The 18,015-nt window shown below is 44.3% G+C and overlaps 1 protein-coding gene across 1 annotated transcript in view; it reads right to left on the bottom strand.

Moving 5' to 3' along the window:
- Positions 1-5,411: 5,411 nt before the first annotated feature.
- The window catches only part of CA10 (carbonic anhydrase 10), a 360,899-nt gene continuing 348,295 nt past the window's right edge, over positions 5,412-18,015 (bottom strand). The window contains exons 7-9 of the mRNA XM_006099862.3: positions 10,806-10,960; positions 8,248-8,422; positions 5,412-6,100 (exon numbers count right to left, since the gene is read on the bottom strand). Of these exons, the coding sequence (XP_006099924.1) occupies positions 6,078-6,100; positions 8,248-8,422; positions 10,806-10,960 (353 nt within the window). The 3' untranslated portion in view covers positions 5,412-6,077. The remainder of the gene's footprint in view (positions 6,101-8,247; positions 8,423-10,805; positions 10,961-18,015) is intronic.

Here is an 18,015-nt window from a genome sequence, read left to right as displayed (position 1 = left end):
GAACCGCTGCTTTATAAGCTCCCCTGGGTAACTCCATGGGCAGTACATTTTGAGAATGGTTCTCTGGGCTGATGACAGAGCAGAATCACCTGCGGCTTTAAAAAATCTGTTGGCCTGGACTCATACTCAGAGACTCTAATTTAATTGGCCTGGAGTTGGGAAGGGCAGCCTGTACCTGGGGCCCACTCTAAAGAATAGGACTAAATGACCACAGTCTCCGGGGGCGGAGCCCTTTCATTCCAGCAGCGTCTAAGAGCACATCCACCCGAGGCTTCTCTAGTATCAGCCTCTTTTGTAACTTTCTGGCTGATGCTCAACAACTGTGTGATCTTGGCTAAGTTTATTCACCTCTCAGATTAACTTCTTTATGTATAATATTAAGTCAAGAACTACTTGGCAGAACTGCTGTGAGCACCAAATAAAAAAGGTGTGGCCCTAGTTGGTTTGGCTCAGTGGACAGAGCGTCGGCCTGTGGACTGAAGGGTCCTGGGTTCGATTCTGGCGGGCACATTCCTGGGTGGTGGGCTTGGGAGTGCAGGAGGCAGCCAATCAATGATTCTCATCATTGATGTTTCTATCTCTCTCTCCCTCTCCCTTCCTCTCTGAGATCAATAACGAAATATATTTTTTAAAAAGTGTGTAAGCCAAGGCTGGGTAGCTCAGGTGACTGGAGTGTCATCCCCATGCGCCAAGGCTGCAGGATCTGTCCCTGGTCAGGGCACATACATGAACCAACCACTGAATGCAGAAATAAGTGGAACAACAAATTGATGTTTCTCTCTCTCTCCCTCCCTCTCTCTCAAATCAATAAATTAAAAAAAGTACATGTAGAAAATATATAAAAGAACCCAGGACCATGCCTAATATCTACCTGATACACAGAAGGTACTCAACAACTCTGAATGGAAAAGAATTAAATCCTCCCTCCCATAGGAAAATTCCAGGTATCCCCCAACTTTTTTTTTGAATACCTACTATTTGAAAAGCATTCTGATATGTTTCTGTTCTTCTTTCTGTGCATAGGAGGGAGAGATACAATAGATGCTGAAATCATCTCTGTCTTCAGGGAATTCTTTCCGCACTGCTCCAGGAGGCTGTTTCTCTAGCAAGTCCATGGAGTGCCATCCCTTCGGATGATCTGCTTAGCTTTGCGTTTTGGCCTCTCCTCCGGAAAATGTCTCAGATTTACCCTCACCCACTCCCTAGTCCAGCCTAAAATTCCTCCAATCACTTAAAAAGTATTTTTAAATTGATTTCAGAGAGCGGAAGGGAGAGGGAGAGAGAGATAGAAACATCAATGGTGAGAGAGAATCATTGATTGGCTGCCTCCTGCACGCCCCCTACTGGGGATTGAGCCCACAATCCAGGCATGTGCCCCGAGCAGGAATATAACTGTGATCTCCTGGTTTATGGGTGGGTGCTCAACCACTGAGCAACGCTTGTTGGGCCCTCCAACCACTTTTAAGGGTGGGCTCAAATTGCCGTTATCTGAGAGCAGAGGCTGGGTACTTTAGCCCTCTTGGGGTCTGTCTCTAATCAGGAGACTGGAGGCCGGAGGACCTGTTGGCTGGATATCGCTATGATATAGGCCTGAGATAATGAGGGCAGGGACCAGGGCTTGTCACAGGGCTGTTGGGTTGGGGGAGGGAGCACCGCCTGGAAGAGACACCATGAAGTTAGAACTGACAGGGCTATAATTTGCCTATAACTTTTAATTATGAACTGAGCTTATCTTTCTGAACTTCTGGTCTCCTAACTCATAGCTTTTTTCCCATTTGTTCTTAATGATCTGAAGTCTTGGAAACATTACAATCTGAGTAATTAGGCACGATGACCTGGGGTGGGTTTTGGAATGTTGGTGCCAAGTCATCACTTCAAATACAAATGCTTCTTGTATTTAAAAAAGCAAGATGTGTTATTCCAAGCCTGGACTGTTAATGAAAGATCTGGGGAAGGAGAAAGCGGCTGGGGAACACTCAGTGACCACCCCAGATTGTTACTATGTCCAGAGATAGGGATGTGATTCTGAAAAGGCAAGACCTGTTGGATAACGCTGGCCTCCTGGCTCCCATGGACCCATCTTACAGGTGAGCTCTCCTCGGAGAAGGGCCTCCAGACAAAGATGTGGTTCCCAACTGGGCTGCACATGGGGATCACCTGGGGATTCTTATAAAACACCGACACTTGGCTGCCACCCGACATTCTGACTTCAGTGGTTGAGGTCCAGCCTGGCACTGGGCAAAGTTTGGGAACCTCTAATAGGAACGAGCAGTTGATTTGCAGGGGTTCTCACATGGACTCACCTGGAGGACTTGCTAAAACACGGCTGGCTGGACTCCACCCCGGGAGCACCAGTAGGTCCGCGGTACACTCTAAGAATTTGCATTTCTACCCAGTTTCCCAGTGATGCTGGTAGTCAGGGCCACACTTTGAGAACCATCGGCTTAAAAGAGCTGGGTCTGGCTTTACTACTTATGAGCCATGTGACCCTAAGTATGACACTTCATCCTAACAAGTCCAGTTTCTGTATTTATAACATGGGGCAGCAATGGTGATGATCTCCTTGGTGGCTGTGTGGGTCAAAGGAGATGGTATTTGTAAGTTGCTTGGCACAGGGTTTGACCCATAGGGGATGTGCAACCCGTGGTGGACTTTATTCATACGATTCCTCAGCTGGGGTCTTGGCAGATCTGTCCTTGTGTCCAATGTGTTAGTTGGTGAATGATGTTATGGTGTGTTTTTGCTCCTGGACATCCTACTTGTAGGCTTTCTGGGACAGGAACGGGGATACCCTCATGAGCTACAAGTGCTCCGGGGTCCATCAGAGTAAGGGCCCAGCCTGGAGGTGTTGGCTCTTGTTCATTGACGATCATCAGTCAGACTCTTCACCCGACAGCGGTGGCTGTGGGCTGGGACTGAGTGTGCTCTTCTGCCCAAACTCCATGTCACTCTCACAATTCAGACACATTTAGTGCAGTGAGTTGTAGTTGTCCTGATGTCGCCTTGGCAACCAAACGGCTACCAAGGGAAGTGGGAACAAGGCCCCAAGTCGTCCTGGAAACCACAAGTTGTGTCTTTGCGAGGGGGGTTGTGCATCTCCACACACTGTCTTCTTTTTCTCATGTAATTTGCCCAGAACCCTCTTCAGTGTGTCGTTACCTCCCTCCCCCATTTCACTGAGCAGGGAACTGAGGCTCAGCATGTATGTCCCCTCTCGGTCTCATTATCCTTCCCTGGTGATGGGATGCCCACGGGTGCCTGCAACTATAAAGGCAAAACCAGCCGGACTGCACCACAGCAGAACCCAGCGGCACAGCTGCCCGCCCCTACCGAGCACCCACTGACTTGAAATGTATGAATATTTTTTGTTCCTTGATGGCTCCACTCACTCTCAGGGGCTTCTGGGTGCTTGTTTAGAGTACACAAATCTACCTAATCTTTTCCATGTCCACGTAGTTTGAGGGCAAAGTGCCCTACTTCCATGTAACAGTTGGGAGATCCAGTGAGTGTGGAGAAGGGACATTTGGGATTGGCCCAGGAGGTGGGGAACAGGCCAGTTTCCTCCATTTCAAGTTCTGTTCAGAGTGAAATTCTGCCTATTCCCAGGAACCCCCAGGTAGAGCCTGGGTTTTCTTTTTTCCTCCCTGGATGGAGAACTGAGTGAGACAGGGAATGATGGTGTGGAGAGGCCGGGGAGGTCATGTCCAGGTCATTTCTAGATAAGGACACTGGCCCAGGTCAGAGAGGATGCTGGTGAAAGAACAGAGCCTAGAAAGCCAGTCCCCTCCCTCCATCCTCTCTAGCATGCCTTCCTCTCTGCCCTGACACACATAGGCATTTACCTGTGTGCTGTCTGCTGGTACCCTATTGCTTTCGTTTGATATTAATTTGATGCCCCTGTTGTGATGGGTGCTAGCCCCTCCCTCTGAGGGAGGTATGGTATGGTCCAGTCCAGATAACCCGTGATAGGTAGGCCATACACATGCCCTATAGGCACCATTTATAGAATATTCATGGCAGGTTTAACCGCTTTAAGTAGCCATAGAGCATTTAGGCCTCACAACTCGTGCAGGCAGTTATTAGCGTCCCCGATATACCAGTAGATCAGAGAAGTAAAGCAACTTGCCTAGGATCACACAGCAAACAGGTAAGTGGCAGAGTAAAGATCTGAAGCCAGGCCTAGTTGACTTACCATCCATGTTCTCCAGCCATTATATTATATGACTGCCTGCCCTTGCAGGTAAGAAAGATTCAGACTCAGAGAGGAAGCAGCAAGCCACACAAAGAAAGACTGCCAGCTGCCCAGCCTACACCTTTGCAAACAGATTTGGTTTTCTGGAAAAATACAATTGCTCAGAGAAAAGCGCATATGTCATCATGGCCAAGCCCATCGTCTAATATTGGTGAAAAATGTAAAAAGAAAAACCCACACACATAAAAAACGGACCCAGTGTATATTTCAAATATGAATTTTCTGGCTATTGATTTTTTTCATTGTCAATATACCTACTCACTTGGCTGAAGTTTGTCATACGCTTGTGAATGTTCCCATTTGCACAGACCCTGCATACCCGTGCTTTCCCTCTTGTGCTAAAAAGGAGAGATGAAAGTTATTTTTAATTTGGCCACCGGAGGAACACCCAAGCCTTCCCTTCCAGCAGCTAAGCCTATATGTTTTCTCAACAGGGTATTAATTACCTGGCTCTGGGAGTGACCGGACAGGCGGCTCTGGAGGCTCTGGCTGCCCTGCTGGCCATAATACAATTGCTTGTGAACGTAGCAGGACTCAGGGGCTTCAGCAGGGAGCATCCTTTGATAAACTCAGACATGGGTCCTGGGTAACTTGTTAAACACATTTATTGATTTCTTGACAGTAACCAAACACAGTGAGTGACCATTATAAACAAGGAAAGAAAGGCATTCGTTTGTACTTTGTGAGATCCAGCTGCACCCGGAGAGAAAAGACACCCCTTCCCCAGGAATTTACAAGGCAAAGTGCATTCCTTCAAGGGAGCATCACAGGGGGCGGGGGATGGCAGTTTTAAAACGCAAGGAATCGGTAGCCTGCTAGCTCAGGCTGGAGCTCCCCTCGTATGAATGATGGAGCCACGGAGGGTAATTAAAGTTATACTTGCTTAGCAAATGCATTCCTGATTGCCACAAACTCAGTAAAAAACGGGCTGCAAATGAACAAAACACGTAGATGAAGGAACAAGTGAAACCAAAGAATGCAGCTGCATGGGGCCAGGGCTTAGCCTGTAAGGAGGGAGAACAGACCAAAGCCAGAAAAATAAAATTAAGTCGTTAAACCCATTTATTGAGCTGTTAACAATAACCAAACACAATGTGTGACCTTTGGAAAACAAGAAACAGCAAATGGATCTGATCTTGGCAAATCCTACTACAGATATGTGACGAAGGGGAAATAATTCAATTTCTTTATAGTCTGCGGTGATATATATATACAATGTGTATCTCTTCAATGTCTGTCCTTTTTTTTTCTTGTTAAATTGTTGAGTAAACAGAAGAATCAGAATCTAGAAATAAGTGTCCTTGGCCACCTCTGTCCTGGCTCACCTGCCACCAGCACCCTCCAAGGATCCTAGGACACTATCTGAGATTACTCGATGCAAAGCACAAAGTCTGCTTGATGCTGTGAGAGCCATGTTTCCTCCTCTCTCTTTTGGAAGAATTCTGTATGTACAAAGGCTGAAAAGTCTCACTGGGTAGATTTATTAGTTCAGGAAAACAGTATCAAAATTGTAATCGGGTTAACTGGTTATTTTCTTCTAAGACCTCTTATGAATGAACCTTTTGTTTCTGAAAACTTGACTTCCCATCTTGAAGGCTGTGCATGTATGTGTGTAGATATGTTTGCAGGTGTGTGCGTATGTATGTGTGCGTGTGTGTCTTCTGCCATGTTTTTGCAGACACTTTTCATGAAGATGGGGCCAGTCCAAAGAGTGAATGAGGCTTGAGAAAAGGGAAGGAGCGAGAAGAAAGAAGGGGACATTCCAGGTTACGTCAGTTCACAGTTGTAGATTTCACTGAGATGGAATTCTTCTTGGGCTAGTTCCCTACTTGAGGAGCCATTCATTTACTGGAAAGAGAGAGAAAGAAACACACACACACACACACACACACACACACACAATGTAAAAACAAGGCATAGTTGAACTAGTTGGCACAGAATTTGGGGCACTTACTACAAAGGAGAAGGAACAGGTCTGTAAATGCCTGCTTACTTTTATGTATCCCTAGAACCCCTCTACTTCCCCAGGAACCTCTATTCAAAATTATTGTCCCCATACCAGTCACATGCAGCTACCATAAATTTAAATTAATGAAAAATTAAATAAAAAATTTAGTTGCCTCACTCTACTAGTCACACTTCAACTGTTCAATAGCTACATGTGGCTAGAAGCTACCCTGTTGAACAATGCAGATATAGAACATGTTTATCATCACAGAAAGTTTTGCTCTAGACCACGGTTGGGCAAATGACAGCCAACAGGTCAAATCCAGCCCATATCAGTTTTTATAAATAAAGTTTTATTGGAATACAGCCACACCATTTATTTACATATTACCTATGGCCTCTTTCACACTATAACATCAGAGTGTGGCAGAAAATTCCACATTCAAATAGGTTTGTGAAATGCTACATATCCTATTGCTTCCTCTTGAAGACTGGCATAATTATTATCATTATAAAGGCTTGGGAAGTCTCCCAGTGATAAAATCTATTTAACCCTTTTTAAATCCAGATTTTTCAAACATAGTTGACCAACATCCCTTTTACTCAACTTGCTTTCTGAACATTATTGCTGTAGAGCATTTTGAGAACTAACCCTGCTGGTTCTTTCTCAGACAGGTCAATAATTCTACAATCAGTTCATACTAAGCCTTTTCAGATGCTGATTATTTAAACATAGATGTGATGAGATGAATTGTATACCCCCCAAATTCATAACCTAACCCCTAATACCTCAGAATGCAACCTTATTTGGAAATAAGGTAATTACAGATATAATTAGCTAAGATGAGGTTACAGGGGTGGGCCCTAATCCAATATGACTGGTGTATGTCTCAAAAAGTCCACACCCTGCTGTAGACTACATGTGCTGGATGGATGGGGTCATATCTGTCTGCATCACACTGTATCCTCGTCACCAAGCTAAGTGCCTGGCACATAGTAGATGCACAATAAATAGGGGTTGAATAAAGAGAAGGCTTAATCAATGGGTTGAGTATTTATTTGTCGGTAGCTCTGGCTTGAAGGGAACAGAAAATTATAGTTTTGGCACTCTACATGTGTCTGAGAAAAAAGAAAGAGGAAAATGTGGGGAAAGTAGGAGAGATGAAGTGGGGGGGCCAAAGGCAGTGGTGGTAGCTGCTTCGAGAAGCTGTCTGGTAATATCTATAGCCCCATATTTGAGCAGCACGTTATTGCTACAAAGGGCCTCACCATCCAGGCTCTCGTTCATTCCTCACAACAAGTGGTGAGGTAGATGGTATAGGGATTATCATAAAAAAGTGAGGTCTACTGGGTAAATGATTTGGCTGGGTTTGCATAGTTTGTTAGTGACAGAACCAGGTCCGGAACTTGGGTGTCCTGACTCTGAGTCAAAGGCGTCTCCACGACACCACTCTGCCTTCTTCCTTCCATGTTGAGTGCTGAGTACCATGATCAAACACATACTTAGTGTGCAGAAGGGAAGAGAGAGGGCTGGTGTGGACCAGAGGGTTACAGGAGGTGGGAGTTGTTTTGAATATCTCCCATAGTAGGAATAATTGTCACTTCTAGGGACATAGCACCAGAAAAGGATGCATTCACACACATTACCTCCTTGTATCCCAACGGCCTGGCATCCAGAGCATTTGCTCACCTTTTAGCAGAAAGGGGCTCATCATGCACATAAATAAAAGCTCCAATGCTTCTAGCTGTCTGTTCTAACACATGACCTTGAACAAAATCAGCCTCTCTGGCTCTTCTGTACAATGGCAATGAAAAGGCTGTTTTGCCTGAACCAGAATCAAAACAGAGGAATTTAAAGTTTGACCTCTATCTCTAATATATAGGCTTTATCAACAGGAAAGCGCCATGCACATGGAAGGTGGTGGTCTAAATTATAATTTATAATCACGATTCTGATAATGGGAGAAAACGCCAGGCCTTCAAGGACAGGTGTAAGCAGGAGGACTGAGTTCTGGCCTGGCCCAGTGCCCTCTGAGCCATGCACTCACCTCTATACTGAAGCTTCTGGGCCCGGTTGTTGGGACAGTCCTTCCCCTGTAAACTGAAGTTGATGTTGGTGCGGATACAGCGGTTGTTGAGGTGCTGGACGGGCCTGAAGTTGTCACTCATGCTCAGAAAGATCTGAGATGGCTGATTCTGGCTGAGCAGGCGTAAGGAATGCATCTGCGGAGAGAGAAAGCTGTGAGATCCACCCATCCTCTTACATACACCAGGGAAGAAGACTGTGTAGACTGGCCAAGCCAGGCTAGGGCCATGTGAGCCCCTGGTTGTGCGGATTCAGCTGAGCTGGGGGCCCAATGATGCTGCCATGTGTGGAGTGAGCCTCCCTTGTAGCTCAGTAGCTCATGGATGCCTCTGAACAAGTCGATTACTCTGTTTTATCCTCAAACACACTCTCTGTCAAAGGAGGAAATCCAACTAGCTGTTCTCCAGGGTCTCTTTCTCTTATACCCCATGGTTCAATAATTGTCAACAATTCAGGGAATTATTCCCGCACATGGGTATTATCCAAACTACAGTGACTGGTCCAGGGGCCAGAGCGAAACTAAGCTGGATTAGTTTGGTTCCTTTTCTGTGAAATCAAAGAGCTGGACTGAAATGTTTCCAGCCAAGTTCCACCCCAGGACTGAGAAGCAAAGGAGTAGTTTTGAGCAGGAGAGAAGAATGAAGCGAATGGGTGGCAAGAAGCAGAAGAGAACAGAGATAAAGGGTGTCTGGGGTTCTAATCCCAGCGAGTTCCTGACATCACTTTCTGATATTAAATTCCTTAAGATGCCTAGTATCTCCTGAACAAACATTTTCTTTGAGTTTATCTGGAAGAGGTTGCTTGTCACCAAGAGTCCTAACCAATACAGACAGGGTCAGGGAGTTCAAACTGTTCACACTGTTTTTGGGCTGTAAGTATAGTTGATCCTTGAGCAATGTGGGGGTTAGGGTACCCGCCCTCTGTGCAGTTGAAAATCTGCATATAACTTTTGACTTCCCCCAAAACGTAGTTGTCCCTTGGTATCCATCAGGGATTGCTTATAGAGACACCCCTACCGCCCCCCCGCCCAATACCAAAATCCACAAATGCTCAAGTCCCCTGTATAAAATGGCATAGAACAATGCATAGAGTTAGCTCTCTGTATCCGTGCACTCCCAACCACAAGCAATTATTTAAAAAATTTGCATATAGGTGGACAAGTTATTCAAAGGTCAACTGGACATATCCTGTAAAGGAGAATGGAGTCTGCTTCCTTTGCTCATCTTTCCTCTGAGCTGTCACGGGATCCCAGAATCAGAGCATGTCAGAGCTGGAACAGACTTGTGTAATTTACCCCCGCATCATAAAGAGCAGTATTTATTTCACAGGAGGGGGTGACAGCCCTAGGAGCACAAAATGAGCGCATAATGAACCAAAGCTTGCCTCAGAGGCCAGAGCTCCTGGTTCCAGTCGAGTTCTGAAGGATCCAAGCCAGCGTTATGAGAACTACTATGAGATGCTCTGAAGAACTCCACATTCAAATATGTTTGTGAAATGCTACATAACCTATCGCTTCCTCTTGGAGACTGACATAATTATTATCATTTTAAAGGTCTGGGAAGTTTCTGAACAGTGAAATCTATTTAACTCTTTATTAATCCAGCATTTTCAAACATATTTGACCATATCATCCATTTTGCTCATTTGCTTTCTGAACACTATTGCTGTAGAGCACTTTGGGAACTAACTCTGCTGTTCTTTCTCAGACAAATGGATACTTCTACAATCAGTTCATGCTAAGCCTTTTTAGATGCTGATTCTTTCAATACAGGTGTGATTAATTGAATTGTGTACTCTCAAAATTCATAAGTTAAAGTCCTAATCCCCAATACCTCAGAAAGCAACCTTATTTAGAAATAAGGTCATTTTGGATGTAATTAGCTAAGATGAGGTTATTGGGTGGCCCCTAATGCCATATGACTGGTGTCCTTATAAAAAAGGGGGACTTGGACAAAGAAACACAGACATAGGGAGAACACCATGTGAAGATGAAGGCAGAGTGTAGGTTCGATTCCGGCTAAGGGCACATGCCTGGGTTGCAGGCTCTATCCCCAGTGGCGGGACGTGCAGGAGGCAGCCGATCCAATGATTCTCATCATAGATGTTTCTATCTCTCTATCCCTCTCCCTTCCTCTCTAAAATAGTGTCCTTATAAAAAAGGGGGACTTGGACAAAGAAACACGGACATAGGGAGAACACCATGTGAAGATGAAGGCAGAGTGTGGGTGATGCTTCTACAAGTCAAGGAACACCAAAGATTGCCAGAAAGCACCAGAAACCAGAGAAGAGGCATGCAACAGATTCTTCCTCACTCCCTCAGAAGGAACCAATCCTACTGACACCTCGATCTTGGATTTATAGCCTGTAGAACTGTGAGACAATACATTTCTGCTCTTTAAGCCACCGTTTGCAGTACTTTATTAAAGCATTTCTAGCCAACTAATACAATAGGTATTTCACAAACACAGCCAGTCTTCACATCATCTTCCCCATTCGCTAAAAGACCACAGAGAAGCTCACCTGCATCCTTGTTATATAGACAGGCTTGTTCATTATTATCCAACTTGCCGTCTCATAGCAGGGTGGGATAGTCATCGACCCATCATAAGTAATGAAACTAGAGGTCTCTGGATACAGTTCTTCTATATTAAGTCCCTGTAGTAAATACGCATCATCTAGAGAAGGAAATAAGAATGACTTAAGAATTAGGTTTCTTGAGAAAGTGCTGGTATTGCTGATTATTTTTTCCCTTTTCTGATTCCAGAAGACTGCATCTGTCAGGATAGGCTGCAGTAACAAACAGTTCCCCAAATCTCAATCATTTTAAACCACAAAAGTTTATTTCTTGCCGACATACATGTCCATTCTAGGTTGGCTGAGGGCTTCCTCCATGTCATTGCTGTCTAAACTCTTAGGATAGGTGCCTTCTGGACCTTGGTGAGTTGCAATGATAGGAGAAGTGCCCATCCCAGAAGTGGTGTATGTTACTCCTGTGCACTTTTGGGTAGTCAAAAAAATCACACGCCCAAGGTTGACATCAAAGATTCGAGGAAGCACATTCTTCCTGCAGGATGCAACACTGAATATTGATGAAAAGAAATGTGGTCTATGACAGGGGTGGGCAACCTTTTTGTGAGTGCGTGCCAAAACCAGCAAAATCTCTGACTCAAAATTCTTCTGCGTGCCAACCCTAATTTTTTCAGAACATGTTACGCCTACTTGATATCTCTTAAGGTATACGTATGTGAAGAACCTTGAAGAAATAATAAAATTCATTCGAGCGACAAAAACACAGTATATGATGATGAAAAATACATTTATTTTTTAATGTATACATGTACACTGATAGTCTGACAGAAAACTTTATGACTCCGTGTGATATTATCAGTGGGACTTTTGCTGCCAAGAGAAACATAGAAATTTATTCCCCTTTTGTTAGTACTGGCGGGCAAAGCGAGAGAGAAGGTTTCATTTTTATAGAGTGAAATTTTGAATAAGTAGGTGAGGCGGTTGTCTTGTCAACGAAAACCCGTTGCGTCTGAGGCTGAAACCAAAACACTGGTCGGATCTAGGAAGGCAGGAAGAGTTAAGGCAGAGTTATAGAAATTGCTCTTCCCCTCTCTTGTCAATCCATGTCTATGGTCTTTAAGATAACTTGTTATGTAAAATTATTTATTTATCTAAGATGCACCTATACTGAATTTATCTGAAAAATAAAAAGTCAATATTAAGAAAAAAATTGTAAATGGAAGAGTATAAGAGAGGGTTTTACGTGCCAGCAAAAGTTACTGGCGTGCCATGTTTGGCATGTGCGCCAGGGGTTGCCCACCCTTGGTCTATGACAAGGACACAAAGGAGAGCCAAATATTTGGTTATGGTACCTGAGACCTGGGATCATAGTATTATAGTCACAATAAAATGCCCATTTGAAGGCTTCAGGTTCTGTGGAAAGGTTGCCTGGTCACCATTCTTGTTCCTGAACATTGCTTAATGAAAAGAACATTAAGAACTACTTTTAGAAAGAAAAGTAATCAGGCCAAATCCAATCACAAGACTGAAAAAGTTAAGTCTGACAACAGAGAGAGAGAGAGAGAGAGAGATTGGTTAAGCTGCATTTGGAGACCAACTCTAGGAGAAAGGACTTCCTTTGTCTTTCCATTTAAATGTTTCTGCCTTTCCATCAAAACATCAGAGATTCAGGACACGTTCAAGAGAGACACAGGGACTGGTACATGGCTGGGCTGGTCTGCACCCTGGCTCGAGTGATATGCTTCCATGACAAAGTCATGATGCCTAGAGCACACACTGACGTGATGGACCTTGGCAGTTCGATCAGGTGCCAACACAGCAAGCTCATGTGAGTGTCCATCACTTGGCTCTGTTTCTTGAGCCCCTTGTACGTGTCAGGCTGGGTGTCGGAGAGCAGGATGTAATTAAGTGAAGGCATCAAGGAGCAGCAGACACAGTGATGCGTATCTGCACTGAGTACATTGAGAAGCTGTCAGTTCTGCCTGGGGGTGGGACTCAGGAGAGGATTAGCTGAGGAGCTCACCTGCATTGCATCTTGAATGACAGGAGCTAATCAGTGTGTGGCTGGCAGGGGGTGGCTGTCAAGGGCACTGTAGACAGTTATGCTGGAGAAAGAGCTAAGGACATACAGAGCAGTGCATACCCAGGGACAGCCAGCATGTAGATGAGATGCAGGGGGAAGGGTGTTGTGAGAAATGGGGCTGGAGGGTCAGCAGGGGCCACACCTGAAGGTCCTTCTCTGTGCTGCTGGGAGTTTGGGCTTCATCCCATAGGCAATGCAGAGCCACTGAAGGGTTTTAAGCAGGGGGGCAGCGCGATCAGATGTGCACTTAATGATGCTTGCTCTGACAGTGCTTTGGCTGAAGATTTACATATTGAATGAGAGAAGGAAGCATTTGGCACATCTTTATTAAAGGTCAATGTGATTTGTTTAACCAAGCTTGCCCTCGGAGCATATTGGGACTCAAGCATGCTGCCATTATTTTATTTTATGCGTGGTGGTGGGAATGAGGGAAGGAAGGAGGCAGTAGAATGAGGGGCATTCCAGGCATGACTGGAGGAAAAAAAAAAGGACATTTATGTTTCTCTGAAACCACAACCAGGCTGTGTTGCATCCACATTTGAGGGAAGGATTGGTGTGTGTGTGTGTGTGGGGGTGGGGGGGTGGGGGGGGAGAAAGGGGTAAAAGCACAATGAGGCATATTCATGGATTTAACCCACAAAGCAAGGTAACAATGCTTCCAAAGCAGCGTAATGATGGTACTTCAGACTACCCACTGTGGTCCCACCAGGAGCTTCCTCTTTGTCCAGATCCCCTTAGAGAAATGCAACAGTCGTCAGAGAAGGTAGGCAGCTTCCGCCCTCCCACCACCCTCATTTACCAACTTTGTTTTTTCCACGAATCTCCCTAATTCTCATACTTTACCTTTTGCCCTATTTATTTCCTCACACTACAGAACTTGGAAAGACCCAGTGTGAAGAGGGTGAGCTCTGGACTCAGGCCTGAGTGTGAGAGATGACTTTGCTGTTTACCATCCAAGCGACCATGGATACGCAGACAACTTCTGAGCCTGTTTCCACATCTGTAGTACGCAGATGGTTGGGATAGGCAATGGACTGAATGTTTGTGTCCTCCCCACCCAAATTCATATGTTGAAGTCCTAACCCCCAATTGTGATGGTATTTGGAGGTAGGGCCTTTGGAAGGTGGAGCCCCCATGAATGGGATTAGGGCCCTCATCAAAGCAACACCAGAGAGCTCTCTCATCTTTTTCTACCATGTGAGGATGCAACAAGAATTCTGCAACCCAGGAGAGGTTTCTCACCAGATTCCTAACATGCTGGTGCCCTGATCTTGGACTTTTGGCCTCTAGAACTGTGTGAAGTGAATTTCTGTTGTGTATACGGTACTTTGTTATAGCACTCAGGACTGACGAAGACAGAACACTTGCCCCACAGAGTTGTCTGAGGAACGAATGAGATCAAGTTTTTCAAGTACTTGGCACAGGGCCTGGTCCATGGAAAGTACTCAGCGATGCTGGGGAGCAATGATGTCACTCCTTCCTTCCTGGGCTGTTCTCACCCACCTTCCCCAGGAAAACCACTGCTTGGCCTTTCCGAGGCCTCCTGGCTCTCCCCAGCTGGGTGCCTTCCATTTCCACCATATTTGCTGAATTTGCTTGCCAATAGTTACTTACTGTTTCCACTAAGCTGTGAGCCTTTGGGAGAAGGGCTTCCATCTTTTATCTCTAATCCCAAGCCCCAGTATGGGGTCCACTGTGTAGTGGGTGCTCAACAAACATTGGTTGAATGAATGAATGAATGAATGAATAAATGAAATGGTTTCTGCCCAGCAGCTCCATCTGCTGGTGGTGCTGGTCATAAACTAAGGGAGGAAGAGGCAACATCATCTGCCAGATGATGGGAAACATTCTCGGAGGCTCCAGTCTATACCATTAACTTAAGTATGTGCTGCTCAGCCCTCTCATTACATATCACATCCTAAGATATCAGGGTGAGACAGAGACTGTTGTCTTACCATGTTTCTACACCAAACATGCCCGAACCGCATATTTGCCTTGCTGAAATTAGTGTGCATTTAACATGCAATGCTTGTCTACTTCACTCACCATGTGGACTCAAAGGCTGACACTAAATCAGCGTTCTCTCTTTTAGAAATTGGAATTTGAGAACTATAGGCTACCCTTTCATCTCTTCTTCTCTCCCCACAGAGACTTGCTTGGTGTATTTGGCAGGACACAGGCAATTCAACCCGAGCAAAGAACATGAGCACACCCAGCAGTTTTCAGCCCTAGTGTCAAGGAACACTGGGGCGCCTTCCACTGCTGACCAGGCCAAGAACTAATTATTATTACCCACAGGCGATCGCATCCATGCAGCAGCCCGCAGAAAAACTCCATCTGTGCATGTCAGTGTTATCCTCTGGGCATCGTAGACCAAAGGAGCCTAAGAACTAATGCACTGAAAGTGGCTTCTGGTCCTCAGACTCTCACGGCTCTATTCATTAGTAAGAGTGGCAAAGATCTAGAGGTCAGAGTTGCTTATGAGCAGAGAGACACAAAGGTGCGGTGTCTCCGAGGCCAGTGGGGTGATCATGCATGCCCCTGCTTGCTTTAAGGATATTTGCTGAGAAGAAGTGATGGCAGGAGTTCACATAAATTTTCATGGATAGTTTTATAGAGGGGTTTTCTTTCTTTCTTTACTTATTTATTTCATCTATCTATCTACCTTACCTATCTATCACCTGTCTGTCTATCATCATCACCATCTATCTATCTTAGGAGACTATAGCTTATATGGGACAAGCTCTGGACTTCAAGCAGGCATCTTAATTCAAGTTTAAGTTCTAATTGTGTGCTTTGTCAGTAACTTATTTTTCCTTCATGGCTAAGTATTGTAATCTCTTACTTGGGGGAAATATCCAGATTATTCTGAACATTACTAAAGTCATTTTCAATTAAAAAAGAATTCTATAGACTTCGAAATGTCATTCAACAGAAACAATTTACATAGATACGTATCTTACGTAGGTCAGATTTTTGGTATGACAATGTTGTAATTTTTTAGTATTGTCTACATCTTTGTAGTACAGGGAGACCCCTTGCATAATCAATAGGTATAAAATATTTATGCACAGTTCATAGCCCAGTGTTATTCTTCCAAATTACTATAGAAGTTGGTGGCTGTACCTTTGATTTTATGACATGCTCTTGACAAGCCTATCATTTATGTTATGCTGAGTTCTTAGTCATTGACACAATTCCCAAGTTGACTTTTTTTCTTTTTCTTTTCCTAAGAGAAGCACCTATGATGAAAACACCTAGAAATGCACAGTGGGGGAATCTTGCCTTAGTCTGAGCAACAGTGCAGCCTCTGTTAAATGCATTGTGTTTACTTATGTGGACCACTGATGAGATTTAACATCACCTGCCTTCCAGATTATGAAGTTCCCATTCAAAGAGAATGATACCAGCCTGGCCGGCATGGTTCAGTGGTGGAGCATCGACCTATGAACCAGAAGGTCACATTTTGATTCCCGGTCGGGGCACCTGCCTGGGTTGTGGGCTCGATCCCCAGTGTGGGGCGTGCAAGAGGCAGCCGATCAATGACTCTCTCTCATCATTGATGTTTGTATCTCCCTCTCCCTCTCCCTTCCTCTCTGAAATCAATAAAATTATATGTAAACAAAATAAAAAACCCCAAAGAGAACGATGCCAATGAAAAAGATTTGGCAGTCCCAGAGATCAATAGTGGACTCCCTTCTGATCAGTATGGAACTATTCGGCAATTTTCTCATATGGAATGACAGTTCCTCTTGTAATCGGAGGCACATTCAACTGAAATGAAAAAAGGCAATCACTAAAGCATAACGTAATATGATTTTTTTGTTCTACACAAACAACAAGTGAAAGAAAGAGCCTCTGAGAATTGGATTCATGGAGGCAGGCTGCTCCTTCTCCGTTCCTCACCGACTTGAGTTACTACTTAGATTGCAACACGAATGGGTATGTTGCATTTCGTATTCTGCGAAAACCTTCCCAAAGCTGTTCTTTGAAATGAAAGTACAAGTTCAATTAAGTACCGAGAAAGGCACGAGGAACAATATGCTTAAATTCTCTGGTGACATTTCATCACATTTAACATCCTGTCCCTCTGAGGAGCGGGCTCACAAAACACTTCCCGAGGAACTGAGACATAGAAGGCGGTGACAAGCTGGTCTCCCCTTGCCTAAACATTCATCTTTTAGCTGGGTTGGGGTTGGGGGCTAAAGCAAAGTTATAAACAGGCAAGACTGAAAAAGATGTTTTAAGGGACTTGTATGGTGTGTCAAAACACCATGCTTAAAAATCTCTCCTCGAAACGCCTTCAGTCCTGTCTTTATTTCCTTGTTGAAAATACATTAAGACAACAGCCAGGCACTTTCAAATTTGGGATCTGTGATCTTTTGGATTCTTTTTGGACTAAAGTTCACCATTGTATTTACAGTACTGTGTATGAAATGAATGGAGAATGTGTAACTGAATGAGAATGAAGCTACCAAAATGCTATACTGTCCTAGGACATTGGAATAGTTCATTTACACATAATGTCCTAATAACGACTCCCTCTTACCCACTTAAGAAGGCTCTTTGCACTCCATTAGTCACTAATTTCACCACTTTAAAATGCCATAAAATTAAGAAAAAATGCTAGCTTGATGAAGTCACGTGGATATTAAAACGATAGGAATGTTACGTTTTACATAATTGGGGCACTGTGCCTGCTAATTAATTAACACAAGGAAAACGGAGGGATACGGGCATCTTTCCAAAATACCACATTAAAAAATTACAATACTTTGAGTAAATGACCAATATCTCCTCCAGAAAATCCATTCAGGAAGTCTACTTTTCAATGTCATGATTTTAGTCTTGACCCCCAATCTGTTGAAGGGGAATTTAACTTTAATAAAATGGATTTCATTCAGAAGGCTGTCTAAATTCAGCCTTAAATTAATTCAGGCTGGTCTTTCCCATTGTTGGTCTGGGTTAGGGAGAGTGTTTTGTAAGATTTGCTCAGATATATGAAATCCAAACTTCCAAGGAAAATGGCGGATTCTCACTAGGCCATTACCATTGACTGCATGGGTTCACCCATGGGAACTGTGAACTTGAAACTTCATTTAGAGTGATCAAGGTATT

This window comes from Myotis lucifugus, unplaced genomic scaffold (assembly GCF_000147115.1).
Source record: "Myotis lucifugus unplaced genomic scaffold, Myoluc2.0 scaffold_287, whole genome shotgun sequence".
NCBI classification, from domain to species: Eukaryota; Metazoa; Chordata; class Mammalia; order Chiroptera; family Vespertilionidae; genus Myotis; species Myotis lucifugus.
This window is presented reverse-complemented; position numbering and strand designations above follow the sequence as displayed.